General features: G+C 48.0%; 1 protein-coding gene across 1 annotated transcript in view; it reads right to left on the bottom strand.

Annotated features, from left to right (window-relative positions):
* LOC143527918 (uncharacterized) overlaps nucleotides 1–21062 on the bottom strand; it is a 42883-nt gene extending 21821 nt beyond the window's left edge. The window contains exons 1-4 of the mRNA XM_077023299.1: nucleotides 20789–21062; nucleotides 11046–12374; nucleotides 4512–6161; nucleotides 192–2462 (exon numbers count right to left, since the gene is read on the bottom strand). Of these exons, the coding sequence (XP_076879414.1) occupies nucleotides 192–2462; nucleotides 4512–6161; nucleotides 11046–12374; nucleotides 20789–20855 (5317 nt within the window). The 5' untranslated portion in view covers nucleotides 20856–21062. The remainder of the gene's footprint in view (nucleotides 1–191; nucleotides 2463–4511; nucleotides 6162–11045; nucleotides 12375–20788) is intronic.
* Nucleotides 21063–21853: the final 791 nt, after the last annotated feature.

Below are 21853 nucleotides of genomic sequence, written 5' to 3'. Positions count from 1 at the left end.
GAGGGTTGGTATTTCTGTGGTGCTGGGGGTTGGTTTTTCTGTGGTTCTTGCAGTGGAGCTGCTAGTAGTTGTTGTGGAGGTTGTAGTGGAGGTGCTGGGGGTTGGTATTTCTGTGGTGCTAGGGGTTGGTCTTTCTGTGGTGCTGAGGGTTGGTATTTCTGTGGTGCTGGGGGTTGGTCTTTCTGTGGTGCTTGCAGTGGAGCTGCTAGTAGTTGTTGGGGAGGTTGTAGTGGAGGTGCTGGGGGTTGGTCTTTCTGTGGTGCTTGCAGTGGAGCTGCTAGATGTTGGGGAGGTTGTAGTAGAGGTGCTGTGGGTTGGTCTTTCTGTGGAGCTGGGGGTTGGTCTTTCTGTGGGGCTTGCAGTTGAGCTGCTAGAAGTTGTTGGGGAGGTTGTAGTGGAGGTGCTGAGGGTTGGTATTTCTGTGGTGCTGGAGGTTGGTCTTTCTGTGGTGCTGAGGGTTGGTATTTCTGTGGTGCTGGGGGTTGGTCTTTCTGTGGTGCTTGCAGTGGAGCTGCTAGTAGTTGTTGGGGAGGTTGTAGTGGAGGTGCTGTGGCTTGGTCTTTCTGTGGTGCTGGTGGTTGGTCTTTCTGTGGTGCTAAGGGTTGGTATTTCTGTGGTGCTGGGGGTTGGTCTTTCTGTGGTGCTTGCAGTGGAGCTGCTAGTAGTTGTTCGGGAGGTTGTAGTGGAGGTGCTGGGGGTTGGTATTACTGTGGTGCTAGGGGTTGGTCTTTCTGTGGTGCTGAGGGTTGGTATTTCTGTGGTGCTGAGGGTTGGTATTTCTGTGGTGCTGGGGGTTGGTCTTTCTGTGATGCTTGCAGTGGAGCTGCTAGTAGTTGTTGGGGAGGTTGTAGTGGAGGTGCTGGGGGTTGGTCTTTCTGTGGACCTGGGGGTTGGTCTTTCTGTGGTGCTGAGGGTTGTTGGTCTTTCTGTGGTGCTTGCAGTGGAGCTGCTAATAGATTTTAAGGAGGTTGCAGTGGAGGTGTTAGCGGTTGGTATTTCTGTGGTGCTTGTAGTGGAGCTGCTAGTAGTTGTTGGGGAGGTTGTAGAGGAGGTGCTGGGGGTTGGTATTTCTGTGGTGCTGAGGGTTGGTATTTCTGTGGTGCTGGGGGTTGGTCTTTCTGTGGTGCTGAGGGTTAGTATTTCTGTGGTGCTGGGGGTTGGTCTTTCTGTCGTGCTTGCAGTGGAGCTGCTAGTAGTTGTTGGGGAGGTTGTAGTGGAGGTGCTGTGGGTTGGTCTTTCTGTGGTGCTGGGAGTTGGTCTTTCTGTGGGGCTTGCAGTGGAGCTGCTAGTAGTTGTTGGGGAGGTTATAGTGGAGGTGCTGTGGGTTGGTCTTTCTGTGGTGCTGGTGGTTGGTCTTTCTGTGGTGCTGAGGGTTGGTATTTCTGTGGTGCTGGTGGTTGGACTTTCTGTGGTCCTTGCAGTGGAGCTGCTAGTAGTTGTTGTGGAGGTTGTAGTGGAGGTGCTGGGGGTTGGTATTTCTGTGGTGCTAGGGGTTGGTCTTTCTGTGGTGCTGAGGGTTGGTCTTTCTGTGGTGCTGGGGGTTGGTCTTTCTGTGGTGCTAAGGGTTGGTATTTCTGTGGGGCTGGGGGTTGGTCTTTCTGTGGTGCTTGCAATGGAGCTGCTAGTAGTTGTTGGGGAGGTTGTAGTGGAGGTGCTGGGGGTTGGTCTTTCTGTGGTGCTTGCAGTGGAGCTGCTAGTAGTTGTTGGGGAGGTTGTAGTAGAGGTGCTGTGGGTTGGTCTTTCTGTGGAGCTGGGGGTTGGTCTTTCTGTGGGGCTTGCAGTTGAGCTGCTAGAAGTTGTTGGGGAGGTTGTAGTGGAGGTGCTGAGGGTTGGTATTTCTGTGGTGCTGGAGGTTGGTCTTTCTGTGGTGCTGAGGGTTGGTATTTCTGTGGTGCTGGGGGTTGGTCTTTCTGTGGTGCTTGCAGTGGAGCTGCTGGTAGTTGTTGGGGAGGTTGTAGTGGAGGTGCTGTGGGTTGGTCTTTCTGTGGTGCTGGTGGTTGGTCTTTCTGTGGTGCTAAGGGTTGGTATTTCTGTGGTGCTGGGGGTTGGTCTTTCTGTGGTGCTTGCAGTGGAGCTGCTAGTAGTTGTTGTGGAGGTTGTAGTGGAGGTGCTGGGGGTTTGTCTTTCTGTGGTGCTTGCAGTGGAGCTGCTAGTAGATGTTGGGGAGGTTGTAGTAGAGGTGCTGTGGGTTGGTCTTTCTGTGGATCTGGGGGTTGGTCTTTCTGTGGGGCTTGCAGTTGAGATGCTAGTAGTTGTTGGGGAGGTTATAGTGGAGGTGCTGTGGGTTGGTCTTTCTGTGGTGCTAGGGGTTGGTCTTTCTGTGGTGCTGAGGGTTGGTATTTCTGTGGTGCTGGGGGTTGGTTTTTCTGTGGTTCTTGCAGTGGAGCTGCTAGTAGTTGTTGTGGAGGTTGTAGTGGAGGTGCTGGGGGTTGGTATTTCTGTGGTGCTAGGGGTTGGTCTTTCTGTGGTGCTGAGGGTTGGTATTTCTGTGGTGCTGGGGGTTGGTCTTTCTGTGGTGCTTGCAGTGGAGCTGCTAGTAGTTGTTGGGGAGGTTGTAGTGGAGGTGCTGTGGGTTGGTCTTTCTGTGGTGCTTGCAGTGGAGCTGCTAGATGTTGGGGAGGTTGTAGTAGAGGTGCTGTGGGTTGGTCTTTCTGTGGAGCTGGGGGTTGGTCTTTCTGTGGGGCTTGCAGTTGAGCTGCTAGAAGTTGTTGGGGAGGTTGTAGTGGAGGTGCTGAGGGTTGGTATTTCTGTGGTGCTGGAGGTTGGTCTTTCTGTGGTGCTGAGGGTTGGTATTTCTGTGGTGCTGGGGGTTGGTCTTTCTGTGGTGCTTGCAGTGGAGCTGCTGGTAGTTGTTGGGGAGGTTGTAGTGGAGGTGCTGTGGGTTGGTCTTTCTGTGGTGCTGGTGGTTGGTCTTTCTGTGGTGCTAAGGGTTGGTATTTCTGTGGTGCTGGGGGTTGGTCTTTCTGTGGTGCTTGCAGTGGAGCTGCTAGTAGTTGTTGTGGAGGTTGTAGTGGAGGTGCTGGGGGTTTGTCTTTCTGTGGTGCTTGCAGTGGAGCTGCTAGTAGATGTTGGGGAGGTTGTAGTAGAGGTGCTGTGGGTTGGTCTTTCTGTGGATCTGGGGGTTGGTCTTTCTGTGGGGCTTGCAGTTGAGATGCTAGTAGTTGTTGGGGAGGTTATAGTGGAGGTGCTGTGGGTTGGTCTTTCTGTGGTGCTAGGGGTTGGTCTTTCTGTGGTGCTGAGGGTTGGTATTTCTGTAGTGCTGGGGGTTGGTCTTTCTGTGGTGCTTGCAGTGGAGCTGCTAGTAGTTGTTGGGGAGGTTGTAGTGGAGGTGCTGTGGGTTGGTCTTTCTGTGGTGCTGGTGGTTGGTCTATCTGTGGTGCTAAGGGTTGGTATTTCTGTGGTGCTGGGGGTTGGTCTTTCTGTGGTGCTTGCAGTGGAGCTGCTAGTAGTTGTTGGGGAGGTTGTAGTGGAGGTGCTGGGGGTTGGTATTACTGTGGTGCTAGGGGTTGGTCTTTCTGTGGTGCTAGGAGTTGGTCTTTCTGTGGGGCTTGCAGTGGAGCTGCTAGTAGTTGTTGGGGAGGTTGTAGTGGAGGTGCTGTGGGTTGGTCTTTCTGTGGTGCTGAGGGTTGTTGGTCTTTCTGTGGTGCTTGCAGTGGAGCTGCTAATAGATTTTAAGGAGGTTGCAGTGGAGGTGTTAGGGGTTGTTCGTTCTGTGGTGCTTGCATTGGATCTACTAGTAGTTGTTGGGGAGGTTGTAGTGGAGGAGCTGGGGGTTTGTCTTTCTGTGGTGCTTGCAGTGGAGCTGCTAGTAGATGTTGGGGAGGTTGTAGTAGAGGTGCTGTGGGTTGGTCTTTCTGTGGATCTGGGGGTTGGTCTTTCTGTGGGGCTTGCAGTTGAGATGCTAGTAGTTGTTGGGGAGGTTATAGTGGAGGTGCTGTGGGTTGGTCTTTCTGTGGTGCTAGGGGTTGGTCTTTCTGTGGTGCTGAGGGTTGGTATTTCTGTGGTGCTGGGGGTTGGTTTTTCTGTGGTGCTTGCAGTGGAGCTGCTAGTAGTTGTTGTGGAGGTTGTAATGGAGGTGCTGGGGGTTGGTATTTCTGTGGTGCTAGGGGTTGGTCTTTCTGTGGTGCTGAGGGTTGGTATTTCTGTGGTGCTGGGGGTGGGTCTTTCTGTGGTGCTTGCAGTGGAGCTGCTAGTAGTTGTTGGGGAGGTTATAGTGGAGGTGCTGTGGGTTGGTCTTTCTGTGGTGCTGAGGGTTGGTATTTCAGTGGTGCTGTGGGTTGGTCTTTCTGTGGTGCTAGGGGTTGGTCTTTCTGTGGTGCTGAGGGTTGGTATTTCTGTGGTGCTGGGAGTTGGTCTTTTTGTGGGGCTTGCAGTGGAGCTGCTAGTAGTTGTTGGGGAGGTTATAGTGGAGGTGCTGTGGGTTGGTCTTTCTGTGGTGCTAGGGGTTGGTCTTTCTGTGGTGCTGAGGGTTGGTATTTCTGTGGTGCTGGGGGTTGGTCTTTCTGTGGTGCTTGCAGTGGAGCTGCTAGTAGTTGTTGGGGAGGTTGTAGTGGAGGTGCTGTGGGTTGGTCTTTCTGTGGTGCTGGGAGTTGGTCTTTCTGTGGGGCTTGCAGTGGAGCTGCTAGTAGTTGTTGGGGAGGTTATAGTGGAGGTGCTGTGGGTCGGTCTTTCTGTGGTGCTGGTGGTTGGTCTTTCTGTGGTGCTGAGGGTTGGTATTTCTGTTGTGCTGGGGGTTGGTCTTTCTGTGGTGCTAGGGGTTGGTCTTTCTGTGGTGCTGAGTGTTGGTATTTCTGTGGTGCTGGGGGTTGGTCTTTCTGTGGTGCTGGGGGTTGGTCTTTCTGTGGTACTAAGGGTTGGTATTTCTGTGGGGCTGGGGGTTGGTCTTTCTGTAGTGCTTGCAGTGGAGCTGCTAGTAGTTGTTGGGGAGGTTGTAGTGGAGGTGCTGGGGGTTGGTCTTTCTGTGGACCTGGGGGTTGGTCTTTCTGTGGTGCTGAGGGTTGTTGGTCTTTCTGTGGTGCTTGCAGTGGAGCTGCTAATAGATTTTGAGGAGGTTGCAGTGGAGGTGTTAGGGGTTGTTCTTTCTGTGGTGCTTGCATTGGATCTACTAGTAGTTGTTGGGGATGTTGTAGTGGAGGTGCTGGGGGTTGGTATTTCTGTGGTGCTAGGGGTTGGTCTTTCTGTGGTGCTGAGGGTTGGTATTTCTGTGGTGCTCTGGGTTGGTCTTTCTATGGTTCTGGGAGTTGGTCTTTCTGTGGGGCTTGCAGTGGAGCTGCTAGTAGTTGTTGGGGAGGTTATAGTGGAGGTGCTGTGGGTTGGTCTTTCTGTGGTGCTGGTGGTTGGTCTATCTGTGGTGCTAAGGGTTGGTATTTCTGTGGTGCTGGGGGTTGGTCTTTCTGTGGTGCTGGGGGTTGGTCTTTCTGTGGTGCTTGCAGTGGAGCTGCTAATAGATTTTGAGGAGGTTGCAGTGGAGGTGTTAGGGGTTGTTCTTTCTGTGGTGCTTGCATTGGATCTACTAGTAGTTGTTGGGGAGGTTGTAGTGGAGGTGCTGGGGGTTGGTATTTCTGTGGTGCTAGGGGTTGGTCTTTCTGTGGTGCTGAGGGTTGGTATTTCTGTGGTGCTCTGGGTTGGTCTTTCTATGGTGCTGGGAGTTGGTCTTTCTGTGGGGCTTGCAGTGGAGCTGCTAGTAGTTGTTGGGGAGGTTATAGTGGAGGTGCTGTGGGTTGGTCTTTCTGTGGTGCTGGTGGTTGGTCTATCTGTGGTGCTAAGGGTTGGTATTTCTGTGGTGCTGGGGGTTGGTCTTTCTGTGGTGCTGGGGGTTGGTTTTTCTGTGGTGCTTGCAATGTAGCTGCTAGTAGTTGTTGGGGAGGTTGTAGTTGAGGTGCTGTGGGTTGGTCTTTCTGTGGTGCTGGGAGTTGGTCTTTCTGTGGGGCTTGCAGTGGAGCTGCTAGTAGTTGTTGGGGAGGTTAAAGTGGAGGTGCTGTGGGTTGGTCCTTCTGTGGTGCTGGTGGTTGGTCTTTCTGTGGTGCTAAGGGTTGGTATTTCTGTGGTGCTGGGGGTTGGTCTTTCTGTGGTGCTTGCAGTGGAGCTGCTAGTAGTTGTTGGGGAGGTTGTAATGGAGGTGCTGGGGGTTGGTATTTCTGTGGTGCTAGGGGTTGGTCTTTCTGTGGTGCTGAGGGTTGGTATTTCTGTGGTGCTGGGGGTTGGTCTTTCTGTGGTGCTGGGGGTTGGTCTTTCTGTGGTGCTGGTGGTTGGTCTTTCTGTGGTGCTGTGGGTTGGTCTTTCTGTGGTGCTGGGGGTTGGTCTTTCTGTGGTGCTTGCAGTGGAGCTGCTAGTAGTTGTTGGGGAGGTTGTAGTGGAGGTGCTGGGGGTTGGTATTTCTGTGGTGCTGAGGGTTGGTATTTCTGTGGTGCTGGGGGTTGGTCTTTCTGTGGTGCTGGGGGTTGGTCTTTCTGTGGTGCTAAGGGTTGGTATTTCTGTGGTGCTGGGGGTTGGTATTTCTGTGGTGCTTGCAGTGGAGCTGCTAGTAGTTGTTGGGGAGGTTGTAGTGGAGGTGCTGGGGGTTGGTATTTCTGTGGTGCTGAGGGTTGGTATTTCTGTGGTGCTGGGGGTTGGTCTTTCTGTGGTGCTGAGGGTTAGTATTTCTGTGGTGCTGGGGGTTGGTCTTTCTGTGGTGCTTGCAGTGGAGCTGCTAGTAGTTGTTGGGGAGGTTGTAGTGGAGGTGCTGGGGGTTGGTATTTCTGTGGTGCTGAGGGTTGGTATTTCTGTGGTGCTGGGGGTTGGTCTTTCTGTGGTGCTGGGGGTTGGTCTTTCTGTGGTGCTAAGGGTTGGTATTTCTGTGGTGCTGGGGGTTGGTATTTCTGTGGTGCTTGCAGTGGAGCTGCTAGTAGTTGTTGGGGAGGTTGTAGTGGAGGTGCTGGGGGTTGGTATTTCTGTGGTGCTGAGGGTTGGTATTTCTGTGGTGCTGGGGGTTGGTCTTTCTGTGGTGCTGAGGGTTAGTATTTCTGTGGTGCTGGGGGATGGTCTTTCTGTCGTGCTTGCAGTGGAGCTGCTAGTAGTTGTTGGGGAGGTTGTAGTGGAGGTGCTGTGGGTTGGTCTTTCTGTGGTGCTGGGAGTTGGTCTTTCTGTGGGGCTTGCAGTGGAGCTGCTAGTAGTTGTTGGGGAGGTTATAGTGGAGGTGCTGTGGGTTGGTCTTTCTGTGGTGCTGGTGGTTGGTCTTTCTGTGGTGCTGAGGGTTGGTATTTCTGTGGTGCTGGGGGTTGGTCTTTCTGTGGTGCTGGGGGTTGGTCTTTCTGTGGTGCTAAGGGTTGGTATTTCTGTGGTGCTGGGGGTTGGTATTTCTGTGGTGCTTGCAGTGGAGCTGCTAGTAGTTGTTGGGGAGGTTGTAGTGGAGGTGCTGGGGGTTGGTATTTCTGTGGTGCTGAGGGTTGGTATTTCTGTGGTGCTGGGGGTTGGTCTTTCTGTGGTGCTGAGGGTTAGTATTTCTGTGGTGCTGGGGGTTGGTCTTTCTGTGGTGCTTGCAGTGGAGCTGCTAGTAGTTGTTGGGGAGGTTGTAGTGGAGGTGCTGGGGGTTGGTATTTCTGTGGTGCTGAGGGTTGGTATTTCTGTGGTGCTGGGGGTTGGTCTTTCTGTGGTGCTGGGGGTTGGTCTTTCTGTGGTGCTAAGGGTTGGTATTTCTGTGGTGCTGGGGGATGGTATTTCTGTGGTGCTTGCAGTGGAGCTGCTAGTAGTTGTTGGGGAGGTTGTAGTGGAGGTGCTGGGGGTTGGTATTTCTGTGGTGCTGAGGGTTGGTATTTCTGTGGTGGTGGGGGTTGGTCTTTCTGTGGTGCTGAGGGTTAGTATTTCTGTGGTGCTGGGGGTTGGTCTTTCTGTCGTGCTTGCAGTGGAGCTGCTAGTAGTTGTTGGGGAGGTTGTAGTGGAGGTGCTGTGGGTTGGTCTTTCTGTGGTGCTGGGAGTTGGTCTTTCTGTGGGGCTTGCAGTGGAGCTGCTAGTAGTTGTTGGGGAGGTTATAGTGGAGGTGCTGTGGGTTGGTCTTTCTGTGGTGCTGGTGGTTGGTCTTTCTGTGGTGCTGAGGGTTGGTATTTCTGTGGTGCTGGTGGTTGGTCTTTCTGTGGTGCTTGCAGTGGAGCTGCTAGTAGTTGTTGTGGAGGTTGTAGTGGAGGTGCTGGGGGTTGGTATTTCTGTGGTGCTAGGGGTTGGTCTTTCTGTGGTGCTGAGGGTTGGTCTTTCTGTGGTGCTGGGGGTTGGTCTTTCTGTGGTGCTGTGGGTTGGTCTTTCTGTGGTGCTAAGGGTTGGTATTTCTGTGGGGCTGGGGGTTGGTCTTTCTGTGGTGCTTGCAGTGGAGCTGCTAGTAGTTGTTGGGGAGGTTGTAGTGGAGGTGCTGGGGGTTGGTCTTTCTGTGGTGCTTGCAGTGGAGCTGCTAGTAGATGTTGGGGAGGTTGTAGTAGAGGTGCTGTGGGTTGGTCTTTCTGTGGAGCTGGGGGTTGGTCTTTCTGTGGGGCTTGCAGTTGAGATGCTAGTAGTTGTTGGGGAGGTTATAGTGGAGGTGCTGTGGGTTGGTCTTTCTGTGGTGCTGAGGGTTGGTATTTCTGTGGTGCTGGGGGTTGGTCTTTCTGTGATGCTTGCAGTGGAGCTGCTAGATGTTGGGGAGGTTGTAGTAGAGGTGCTGTGGGTTGGTCTTTCTGTGGAGCTGGGGGTTGGTCTTTCTGTGGGGCTTGCATTTGAGCTGCTAGAAGTTGTTGGGGAGGTTGTAGTGGAGGTGCTGAGGGTTGGTATTTCTGTGGTGCTGGAGGTTGGTCTTTCTGTGGTGCTGAGGGTTGGTATTTCTGTGGTGCTGGGGGTTGGTCTTTCTGTGGTGCTTGCAGTGGAGCTGCTAGTAGTTGTTGGGGAGGTTGTAGTGGAGGTGCTGTGGGTTGGTCTTTCTGTGGTGCTGGGAGTTGGTCTTTCTGTGGTGCTGAGGGTTGTTGGTCTTTCTGTGGTGCTTGCAGTGGAGCTGCTAATAGATTTTAAGGAGGTTGCAGTGGAGGTGTTAGGGGTTGTTCTTTCTGTGGTGCTTGCATTGGATCTACTAGTAGTTGTTGGGGAGGTTGTAGTGGAGGAGCTGGGGGTTTGTCTTTCTGTGGTGCTTGCAGTGGAGCTGCTAGTAGATGTTGGGGAGGTTGTAGTAGAGGTGCTGTGGGTTGGTCTTTCTGTGGATCTGGGGGTTGGTCTTTCTGTGGGGCTTGCAGTTGAGATGCTAGTAGTTGTTGGGGAGGTTATAGTGGAGGTGCTGTGGGTTGGTCTATCTGTGGTGCTAAGGGTTGGTATTTCTGTGGTGCTGGGGGTTGGTCTTTCTGTGGTGCTTGCAGTGGAGCTGCTAGTAGTTGTTGGGGAGGTTGTAGTGGAGATGCTGGGGGTTGGTATTACTGTGGTGCTAGGGGTTGGTCTTTCTGTGGTGCTGAGGGTTGGTATTTCTGTGGTGCTGTGGGTTGGTCTTTCTGTGGTGCTGGGGGTTGGTCTTTCTGTGGTGCTGGTGGTTGGTCTTTCTGTGGTGCTGAGGGTTGGTATTTCTGTGGTGCTTGGGGTTGGTCTTTCTGTGATGCTTGCAGTGGAGCTGCTAGTAGTTGTTGGGGAGGTTGTACTGGAGGTGCTGGGGGTTGGTCTTTCTGTGGACCTGGAGGTTGGTCTTTCTGTGGTGCTGAGGGTTGTTGGTCTTTCTGTGGTGCTTGCAGTGGAGCTGCTAATAGATTTTAAGGAGGTTGCAGTGGAGGTGTTAGGGGTTGTTCTTTCTGTGGTGCTTGCATTGGATCTACTAGTAGTTGTTCGGGAGGTTGTAGTGGAGGAGCTGGGGGTTTGTCTTTCTGTGGTGCTTGCAGTGGAGCTGCTAGTAGATGTTGGGGAGGTTGTAGTAGAGGTGCTGTGGGTTGGTCTTTCTGTGGAGCTGGGGGTTGGTCTTTCTGTGGGGCTTGCAGTTGAGATGCTAGTAGTTTTTGGGGAGGTTATAGTGGAGGTGCTGTGGGTTGGTCTTTCTGTGGTGCTAGGGGTTGGTCTTTCTGTGGTGCTGAGGGTTGGTATTTCTGTGGTGCTGGGAGTTGGTCTTTTTGTGGGGCTTGCAGTGGAGCTGCTAGTAGTTGTTGGGGAGGTTATAGTGGAGGTGCTGTGGGTTGGTCTTTCTGTGGTGCTGAGGGTTGGTATTTCTGTGGTGCTGGGGGTTGGTCTTTCTGTGGTGCTTGCAGTGGAGCTGCTAGTAGTTGTTGGGGAGGTTGTAGTGGAGGTGCTGTGGGTTGGTCTTTCTGTGGTGCTGGGAGTTGGTCTTTCTGTGGGGGTTGCAGTGGAGCTGCTAGTAGTTGTTGGGGAGGTTATAGTGGAGGTGCTGTGGGTTGGTCTTTCTGTGGTGCTGGTGGTTGGTCTTTCTGTGGTGCTGAGGGTTGGTATTTCTGTTGTGCTGGGGGTTGGTCTTTCTGTGGTGCTTGCTGTGGAGCTCCTAGTAGTTGTTGTGGAGGTTGTAGTGGAGGTGCTGAGGGTTGGTATTTCTGTGGTGCTAGGGGTTGGTCTTTCTGTGGTGCTGAGTGTTGGTATTTCTGTGGTGCTGGGGGTTGGTCTTTCTGTGGTGCTGGGGGTTGGTCTTTCTGTGGTGCTAAGGGTTGGTATTTCTGTGGGGCTGGGGGTTGGTTTTTCTGTGGTGCTTGCAGTGGAGCTGCTAGTAGTTGTTGGGGAGGTTGTAGTGGAGGTGCTGGGGGTTGGTATTTCTGTGGTGCTAGGGGTTGGTCTTTCTGTTGTGCTGAGGGTTGGTATTTCTGTGGTGCTGGGGGTTGGTCTTTCTGTGGAGCTGGGGGTTGGTCTTTCTGTGGGGCTTGCAGTTGAGCTGCTAGTAGTTGTTGGGGAGGTTATAGTGGAGGTGCTGTGGGTTGGTCTTTCTGTGGTGCTAGGGGTTGGTCTTTCTGTGGTGCTGAGGGTTGGTATTTCTGTGGTGCTGGGGGTTGGTCTTTCTGTGGTGCTTGCAGTGGAGCTGCTAGTAGTTGTTGGGGAGGTTGTAGTGGAGGTGCTGGGGGTTGGTATTTCTGTGGTGCTAGGGGTTGGTCTTTCTGTTGTGCTGAGGGTTGGTATTTCTGTGGTGCTGGGGGTTGGTCTTTCTGTGGTGCTGGGGGTTGGTCTTTCTGTGGTGCTAAGGGTTGGTATTTCTGTGGGGCTGGGGGTTGGTCTTTCTGTGGTACTTGCAGTGGAGCTGCTAGTAGTTTTTGGGGAGGTTGTAGTGGAGGTGCTGGGGGTTGGTCTTTCTGTGGACCTGGGGGTTGGTCTTTCTGTGGTGCTGAGGGTTGTTGGTCTTTCTGTGGTGCTTGCAGTGGAGCTGCTAATAGATTTTGAGGAGGTTGCAGTGGAGGTGTTAGGGGTTGTTCTTTCTGTGGTGCTTGCATTGGATCTACTAGTAGTTGTTGGGGAGGTTGTAGTGGAGGAGCTGTGGGTTGGTCTTTCTGTGGAGCTGGGGGTTGGTCTTTCTGTGGGGCTTGCAGTTGAGCTGCTAGTAGTTGTTGGGGAGGTTGTAGTGGAGGTGCTGAGGGTTGGTATTTCTGTGGTGCTGGAGGTTGGTCTTTCTGTGGTGCTGAGGGTTGGTATTTCTGTGGTGCTGGGGGTTCGTCTTTCTGTGGTGCTTGCAGTGTAGCTGCTAGTCGATGTTGGGGAGGTTGTAGTTGAGGTGCTGGGGGTTGGTCTTTCTGTGGTGCTTGCAGTGTAGCTGCTAGTAGATGTTGGGGATGTTGCAGTGGAGGTGCTGAGAGTTGGTCTTTCTGTGGTGCTGGGGGTTAGTCGTTCTGTGGTGCTGGGGCTTGGTCTTTCTGTGTTGCTTGCAGTGTTGCTGCTAGTCGTTGTTGGGGAGGTTGTAGTGGAGGTGCTGTGGGTTGGTCTTTCTGTGGTCTTTGCAGTGGAGTTGCTAGTAGTTGTTGAGGAGAATGTAATGGAGATACTGGGATTTGGTGCTTCTGTGGTACTTGCGGTGTAGATGCTAGGAGTTGTTGGGGATGTTGTAGTGGAAATGCTAAGAATTCTTGGAGAGCTTGCAGTGGAGGTACTGGGGGTCATTGGGGAGCTTGCAGCTGAGGTCCTGAGGTTTGTTGCTGTGGTTGTGTCTGCACTGGAAGTAGGTGGAGTTGTTGCTGCTATTGGGGTGCTTGTTGTGGAGATGGCGAGGTTTGTTATTGGAGTCATTGTGCCGGAGGTGGTGAAGGTTGTTGATAGGGTGCTCATGATGGACTTGAGTGAAGTTGTTTCTGTTGGGGTTGTTGTGGTGGAGACTCTGAGTGTATGAGGATTTGTTGGTGTTGTATTTCTGTTGGCAGTCATTCTTGATGTGTTTGTTTTTGGTGTGATTGTGATTTTGATAGATGTTGGTGGAAGCAATTTACCTGTAATAGAATTTGGAATTGAGTTTATTAGAAGAATGTTTGTGCTGGGAATTGTTGGTGGAGTGCTCAATGTTAGAGCACAATATGTGGTGGTCTTTACATTAAAATTTTTTATTATGAGTCAAGGTGAGGCCCTTTTATTATTGGCTTGTAGTGTTTGAGGATGTGTATATTAGAGGCAGAGAATTGTTTTTTTCGGTTTGTGTTAGACGCTTGTGGTACATTTGTTGGTCATGCGGCAACTTGGTGGCTTCGTGGTTAGCACGTTTGCCTCTCAGCACTGGGGTCTTGGGTTCAAGTCCCTATCTGAGTGGAGTTTCCATGTTCTCCACATGTCTGCGTGGGTTTCTTCCAGGGTCTCCGGTTTCCTCCCACAGTCCAAAGACATGGAGGTTAGGTAAACTGATTCCCCTAAAATCATTCCCTGATTCCCTGACAAATTCTCCCTGAGTGTGTCTGTGTGTTTTCATGTTCAATAAAAAAAGCAGTTGTCTGAGTGTGTGTGCATGAATGTGTGTGTGTGCTTGTATGCCCAGTGGTGGATGGTGCTCGGTCACTTGGGTCTATGGATCCCGGTAGAGAGTACGTTGTGTGCAATTGGCTGCTGCTTCTCACCGGTGTGTGATTGGTTGTGTTGTGTTGTACCTGTATTAAAATTTTAAAGCGACCTTGGGTGTCTAGATTTACATTTACATTTTATGGCATTTGGCAGACGCCCTTATCCAGAGTGACTTACATTTTTATCTAATTTTTTTATACAAGTGAGCAATTGAGGGTTAAGGGCCTTGCTCAGGGGCACCTCAGTCATGGCCTCAGGTCTCAGGGAATCGAACCCACAACCCTCCGGTCACAAGAAAGGCCTTATACGCTATATATCTAGAAAGGCGCTATACAAGTTGAAACATTCATTCATTCATATAGCCATGAATCTATGAATTGTATTCATGGAGTGTGCAACTGACGTTATTGACTGTAGCTGTTGAAGGGGTGCCTGTTGTTCATTTATTTAAAAATAACAAGAATTATATGTTATTAATTATGTTATATATGTACATGAGGAAAATACAGTGGTATGAGGTAAAACTGAAATAACATAAACTACTTGTATGTGTTCTTGCAAGCTGTAACTTACAATTACAAATGACAAATCTGAAATTACTAATCATGAGTCTGTTCTGTGTCTTAATATTTAACATATTGCAAAGTAACATTTACTCAAACATTTGTAGTTAAATACACTGACAATTATGATTAAATATTACTTGAAAATATGCTTTGTTAAATTTACTTGCTGTTTTTATGTGGAAAAACTTTCCTGTTTTTTAAGTAAACCCTACTCCACATTTTGTTCAGTGCATGTTTTTTAATGTAGCTGTCACGTTGAGGACCCTGGCCCCTCCCTTTTGGGCGTGTGTTTACGTTGTCCACGTGCATCGTCTGCGTCTGTGAATCTATGTGGATGTGGTTATGTCGTGTGATAATCTGCCTCACCTGTGACTCGTCTCGTAATCACGTGGGGCTAATGTGGTTTGTCTATTTAATGTGCGCTCGCGCAGTGTCCTGTGCTCGTCGTTGTCTAAGTCTGCATGTTGTGTGCTTTGTTTCTGTGTTCCTCGTGCGCTATTGCGCAACATCAGTGTAAAATAAAAAGTGACCGTGTCTGAACCAGCGGATTCTGTGTCTCGTCTGTCTGCCGCCTCCCGCGTCACAGAATGACGAGCCATCTGAGACACCCACGATCATGCCAGGCTACAAGACCAGGCCAAAACAAGGCAAGAAGCCCAGCAAGCGGCGTCACCATGCCTCTTCCTCCCCCCCGCGCCGCGGCTCCACGCCGACTCTGGCGCAGATGAAGCAAGACCCGGAGTGCTTCTATCTGTTATGCGCGGCTCGGGAGACCGCTATTCCCGAGCTGGCACACTAGTACCACCGGACAGCTGTGCGGGTGTGGCAGGAGAGGCATCCCTCTCCTTTCCGGGAGCTCTCGCCCATACGGTTGGGCGTCCACGAGCTGGAGGAGGAGGACTCCCCCCTGTGCCAAGAGGCCACACCAACGGTCGAGGAGCTGGAGAAGGACCCGGTGTGTGCCTACCAGCTGGCCTCAGAGCGGAGGCTTGAGAGCAAGGACCCCGAGCTGGCGGAGACCCTCCGTCAGGGTGCGGTGCGTATTTGGAAGGAATGACACGCTCCTCCAACCCATGCCCTCTTGCCTCTGAGGGTGGGCTTGTGCGTCATTGGTGCTACCGAGTCAACCCCAGAGAGCGAGTTTGGGGAGGAGGACTCCGAGGAGGAGGAGCAGGAAGACGAGGTGGAGGACTACCCCCCGTCAATATGCGATGCCTCCACCGTCGATTACGGTGGGGAGGAGGAGCAGGAAGACGAGGTGGAGGACTACCCCCCGTCAATATGCGACGCCTCCACCGTCGACTACGGTGGGGAGGAGGAGCAGGAACACGAGGTGGAGGACTACCTCCCTCCGCCCGTAGGTCCCTCTCCCACCGTAGAGGAAGGTGAGGAGGAGGAGCAGGACGAAGATGTGCAAATGTTGCACACCCCCATACTGAATGTAACCCCAGACCATGATCTTTCCACCACCAAACTTGACTGTTTTCCGGGTGAATCTTGGATCTCCTGCAGTATTTGCGGCGGCTGTGGTGTAATTCAACTGAAGAAATCCACTTTCTGCCACTTTTCCAGCGTCCATCCATTTAGCAGGCTGTGGGCCTTTGCAAATGCCACATGGTTTTTTACCTGCCTTTTGTTTAGTGTTGGCTTCTGGTCACTGATTCGACCATGGAGGCCATTTCGAGACAGAAACCTACAAACTGTTCTAGTTGACACAGGGACTTGAGGTGACCAGGCCTGGTGGAGCTCTGCTGCAGTGGAAGAGGGACTGGCTTTGGATTTTCTAACCAACAAACTTTCCTCCCGTCTTGTGGGGTCTGCCAGACCTGGGCTTGTCAAAAACATCTTCAGTCTCTTCAAATATTTTAAAAATTCTTTGTAAGTGACGCTGAGACACATTAAAGGTGCCAGCCACCTCTGCAGTGGATCGCAGGATGGATTTTTGGAATGTTGTCAGAGGTCAAGTTGCAGTGCAAGTGAAGGTCTGGGGTGCTGGAGTTCATTTTATACACACCCACTGTTATGCTGGGAGGAGGCAGGCATGACGAGCGGGTACTTTGACATACGTTTATTTGGTGCGGTACAAAGAACAAAGTGCGGAGCATGTAGCACATGCATTTCACATGTAACACTCACAGGCACGATCTTCAGACAAAGACGAGCACGAGACATTGCGGGAATGCACATTAAATAGGTGAATAACACATACCCTCGTGATCACAAGAAAAGGCACAGGTGAGATTAACGAATACGCTCACTAACGACCCACACCCACGGAACTACAAACATGGAAATAACGGCACGCAGACAACGTAACAACACGCCCACAAGGAGGAGTCCGGAGCTGTCACCGTGACACCCACTAATTAACCAATCAATTAGTGAGCACAGGTGAGGCTGTAAACTAGGATTGGGTGCATTATATGACAAGGTGACAAAACTTTTGTCTTGCCAAAATCTGACCTTTCTGTGTTCATTAAATGATCAATATTTCTGCAGTGAAGCTAATTTATTTTTGTAAATTAAATCTCATTTGGGAGGGTTTCAGCTTTCATATGAGTCCTTTCTAAAACCAATCGATGAATTTAAAGTCAGGTTATAAGCTTTTGTTTCCACAACCTGGATAAGTTACAGAACTTATGTGAGGGACTGTATACTGCCACAATTTTACAATTCTGTCATCATACTGCCCAATCCTAGTAGGTGCTATTATTAGCTCAGCAAGTTTTAAAATAAATATATATTAAAACACACTAATGCTCCTCTGTTCATTTCAAATGCACTTTTGAAATAATAACAATGTTTATATATATATATATATATATATATATTTAAAAATATATTATATATTTATATAAAATATATAAATATTTATATATATATATATATATATATAATTGGAATTGACATAAATTAGAGGTGTCAATTCCAGGTTTCGCGATTAAAAGTCCTCACCAGGATTTTGCTCAGGCTTCCTGGATTGTGTTGATTCCACTAATTTTACCTGGATTGCTAATTAGAAAATCTAGCAAGCTTGAGCAAAATCCTGGTGAGGACTTTTAAAAGCGGAGGACAAATTTCAATTGCGGTGTAAAAAAATCACATTTCACTATATATAATGGGGAACCGTCAGGGCCCTCTACGCCCTCTCAGAGGCCCTAAAAATATTCTTAAAACATAAATATTGTCACGTTGAGGACCCCGGTCCCTCCCTTTTGGGCGTGTGTATACGTAGTCCACGTGCTTTGTCTGCGTCTGTGGATATCCGTGGTTGGGGTTATGTCGTGTGATTAATAAGTCTCACCTGTGACTTGTCTCGTAATCACGTGGGGCTAATGTGGTTTGTCTATTTAATGTGCGCTCGCGCAGTGTCCTGTGCTCGTCGTTGTCTAATGTTTACACGTTTACGTGTCTAGTTCTATGTTCTACGTGCGCTATTGCGCAATACTTGTTGTAATAAAAGTGACCGTGAGAAATTCCAGCGGACTCGTGTCTCGTCCGTCAGCCGCCTCCCGCGTCACAAATATATATAATATATTTTATCCAATTTTATTTTATCTACTTACAGTTTGACAATCGGCATCTAAACAATTACAAAAATATAAGCAAATAAATTATTCAACAGTGTCTATTCAATCTTTGTTGGAAGGTGAGGGATTAAGTGGAAGCCTGTGAGCCTGTGTCTCCCCCTATCAGGACTGTGATGCCCACTGTTCGTTTACAGAGGGCCTGGCAGTTATAATTCAGCGCAATACCAGTTTCAAATAACAGTAAAATTGACCAATCATATCTAGCTACCACCGCTAGCTAGTTTTGATTTATTCCTTTGATGTCCTCGTGCGCGTTGTTTACATATTCTGCTTCCGAGGAACACGGAGCTGTGAACCTTATTTTTCTTAAGAAGTTATCTAGTACAGATATTACTGTTTATTGCGTGTCTAAAGCTGTACTGTCATCTCAATTTAAAATTTTTTAATTGCAGTTAATTAGGAGAGGAAACTAATTTTTTTCGGGAGGGGGGAAGGGGGCTATGGGAGCGGGCCCAGGTATAATAGTCACGGTTCGCTACTGCATGCAAGTGACAGAGAAACAGATTCAGACAGAACCCTCACCCCAACTGATGCTATCAGTTGGATTTGATGCTATTGTTTAAAAGTTATGGACTAATATGGAAACATATCTGTGATAGACCCCATAGACAAATTAGGATAACTTTGCTTCCCTAAGTAGTAGTCATCATATGCCAGTCATATAACAGTAATAAAATCTAAAGAACTGCAGGAGATGTCTAGCACATGTTATATGGAAACCTAAAGATCCTAACACAAGAGGTATCTGCACACATTTGATTGTTTTTAATGTTCTGAAACAAAAAAATTTGTGCACCCCTTCCTTTCTTATTGGGCCTTAATGGGTCTCCCTACCACCCGTGTGAGTTCATGGTTGGGGTTCAAGATTTTAGCTCCAATATAAAATCTTCACCCATTGGTAAGATTTTTTTCCCAATGAAACATGATGAAAATTCCAGAGTAGTATTTACAATACAGGGCGTGCTAACGGGTTTTGCTGATCTACTGTGATTTGTGTCAATGTGTAAATGAGGCTTTGTCTATAATTTGTGTCATGACTGTCATGATAGGAAAGTAGGTCAACCAGTAAAGGCTAGGTGTAATGCCAGACCTCAAAGATGCAAATTCACAGTTTGTTAAAAGAACATGGGAAAAAAATCGAAAAACCTAACAATGATTAAAAGAATCTGGAAAGCCAACAATGACGTTCCAACGCTGCATTCCACAAACAGAAAAAAAACGTGCAAACAGCAACAATGCCAGACAATACACAAAAACAATAGCTACAAAATTGCATTTGCTGTTCATATAATCTTTCAATCCATATTGGACCACTAAATTATAAAATAACAGGTAGAACATCACCTTTAGAAAATTAATAATCAATGTAAAAAGTGACGGGTGAGGAAGTGCAAATAAAAAAGGAAGGGATGCGCCAGTCTCAGAGAAAATGGAGAATTTAATGAATAAAGTGCACCAACGCAAACCCCGTGACAATCCAAATGAAGGATACAATAACCAAGTCAACTGGTACAAAGACACGACATATATAGATAGAAAGATAAATGACCCTCGGGTGTCGGGTTTCCTAATGGGCAGTGATGTCAGTAACACATTACTTAGTAATGTATTACTCTAATCTGACCACATCTTCCATGTGGCATGAGCATCACTACAGGGCCGGTGCAGACTGCCCAGAGCTCTCAGAGGCCAGTGTGCACCATTCAGCAGCCATTGAGCACCTCCGAGGTTTCTTCCATGAACCTCAGGAAGAAACTCCCTTATCTCAACATTGTTTTGTATGCATTTGTGTGTGGTTACTGTCTTCTAATGTATTTAAGTATTTATCTAATGTTCTTCTGTGTATTTAAGTGAGCTTGTGGTTGTTGTCTGTAACGTTAAACTAGGGCTGGCAAGACACAAGTCCAAGTGATCGTGGTTCATTAAATAAACAAGACAATTCACCAAACACAATGCAAGTGTAGGGAAAGCATACACAACAGAAGAGCTAACTAAAGTACATGGATTATAAGAACGACTATACAGACAAACATGATAACGGGGATACTGGGGAAAACTAAGAACAAATGAAAGCATAAGCCTAGGATACAAACCGAAGGAGGTAAGGGAACCGGGAGAACGGAGACAGAGAGAGAAATACCAAGACGCAACTTCGAATCAATAACAGACAAAGGGGACTAGACACCCACCACAAGGTTTAAATACACTGAAACAATGGGGAATTCAAACAAGGCACAGGTGAGACCAATAATACAGAGGCACGGTCACAAGGTACAGGGGCTTGACAGATAAAGGGGAAACCATAGAAACCAAGAAACATGGTGGGACTAGGGCGGCCAACACAAGACAGGGGCAGAGGGCGGAGCTATGTGTTATTTGTCAGTCTCTGTCTTTGACAAGTCTTGTGTTGTATTAGCTTTTCTGTGTTGCTTGTGAACAATAAACCACAAAATAAACCACAATAATATAAAATGGCTATTTATTGCTCTGAAATTGACAAATATTTTTATATTAAATATAAAAAATTTTATTTGTCTGTTATAATTGCAATAAGTGAATTATGTAAATGTATGTATTCCTCCATTCTCTCTCAAAGCCCAGAGCAGCTACACAATATAAAATGAGTAGTTCAATTGCAACAGTCTAGATGTAAATGTTTTGTTGAAAGAAATAAGCTAACAACATTAGAATCTGAGGTTTTTAAAAACATGAGACACAATACTCTCATGAGAGGAAATTGTGGAGTCTTATATGGGTACACTGGGTTCCCATAGACATATTTCTGTCAGGTACTTCCTGGTGTATCATAAATTGTTCACATAACTTTGTTCAAACTGAGTCATTTGTTTAACATAGTATCACATCTAATCTATTATATATTAGCTATGGTGAATAGAACAGGCAAGACCAGACTTGTCTGTAGAATTCCAATGTTCACATTTGCAGCATTTCTTAGGGCTCGTGTTATGAAATTGCAACTCATCTATGTTTTTGAGCTGGTTGTCAAGTGCACTATAATAAAGAAATGCATGCATAAAATGCAAATTTGCTGTGCTAAGTGTTTGGTAATACTGCGTAGATTGGAGATGTCCCCAAATAAAACCTCAGACAGAAATGATAGATCTTAAATATTTACTCCTGAGATTACCTCCAGAGCGCATGTGGAATTTTGGATAGGCTGTTGATGCAATATAGAAATCTGCAATGAATATGAAGGTAATTCACAGGTACAATAAAATAAGTGAATTTGTAGCTATGTTTTTTTTTTTTTTTTACTATTTTGCAGAGTATAAGACCAACAGGAGTAATCTGCCATTAAAAGGGGAAGGGGGAAACTAGCAGTTGCCATGTTCATCGATTTCGATGGTCTATGTTTAGAGGTTCGACACATATTATTGTTAGGTAAATTATCTCTATAAAGTTTAATCAATTATCAAGGATGTCTTTATATTCATGGAAGTCTAGAGGGTAATTTTTTTGTTTGTGTTATACATTTTATCATACACATTTCTTTATTTTTTCACAATGATTTTAAATTAAACTATCAATGGAAAATAAATATGTACACAGAAATTTGGCTAGAAGACCAGATAGAAATCGAAATATCAGATAGATAGCAAACTTAAATATTTAAAGTTTACAATGTTTACATGCAGTACTATCGATGCTGTGCCTAGATATATGGAATGAGGTTCTTACCAGCAGTTGTTGAATTTTGCCCTTTACTCACTATAAAACATCCAAAAAGTAAAATAAATGAAAACATCTTGCTGGAGATTCGCAGAAGGGACCTTCCCTTGGTTCAGCACACCTTGATACAGCTGAGGATAAACAGTTTACTTAAACAGCATAACATGCATCAGGATATAGCACTGAATAAAGTCTAAGGTGTTGACTGCTGAAAGACCTTGAACACTGAACTCCACCCATATCAGCAGAAGAACTAGTTCTCAGTGAAATACCAGTTATAGTATGTCCCAGCAATCTTCGTTATAGTAATTATTTGTTTTTATATGCTGTTCAGTTGGGCTTTTGGTGATCTTTTAGCTTTTAAGGGCTCATTAAGCAACATTTGCCCTACGGAATATCAATTATGATGTTTATGGATTTTTTCTAGTGTAAGTAAATTAACAGCCTGATTTTCAGATTTCCGATTTTCCACTACATGAGACTTAGCAGATTTAACACAAAAATCTATTTTCAAATATGATTTAGGCCATTTTCATATGTGGTTGTTAGATGATATCTGTCACGTTACAGCCCCTGACACCTCCCTTTTGGGCGTGTGTTTACGTTGTCTACGTCTAGTTGTCTGCGTCTGTGGATCTCCGCGGTTGTGTCTGAGTGTTCAGTCTCACCTGTGGCTCGTCTCGTCAACAGTTAGTGATGATGTGGTTCATCTATTTAATCTGCGCTCACGCAGTGTCCAGTGCTCGTCTTTGTTTGAGTCTGACACGACTTTATGTATACGTGTTCTTTGTGCACTGTTTGCGCTATTTTGTGCACAATTAAAGTGACATTCGTGAAACCGTGGGACTCGTGCCTCGTCCTTCACCTTGCATCACAGAAAGACGAGCCGACCAAGATGTCAGGTTATATGACCCATGCCAAGAAGGGGACGAGACTCAGCAGGCACCACCATACCTCTTCCCCTGCACACAGCCGCGAAGCCCCAGTGACTGCTGAGGACATGCAGCAGGACCCTGTGTGCGCACACCTGCTGTGTCAAGCTCGGGACACTGAGGTGGAGGGCGTTTCTCCTTC

Source organism: Brachyhypopomus gauderio, chromosome 12 (genome assembly GCF_052324685.1).
Source record: "Brachyhypopomus gauderio isolate BG-103 chromosome 12, BGAUD_0.2, whole genome shotgun sequence".
NCBI classification, from domain to species: Eukaryota; Metazoa; Chordata; class Actinopteri; order Gymnotiformes; family Hypopomidae; genus Brachyhypopomus; species Brachyhypopomus gauderio.
Note: the sequence above shows the minus strand (reverse complement) of the source record. Positions and strands in the feature narration are given on the sequence as shown.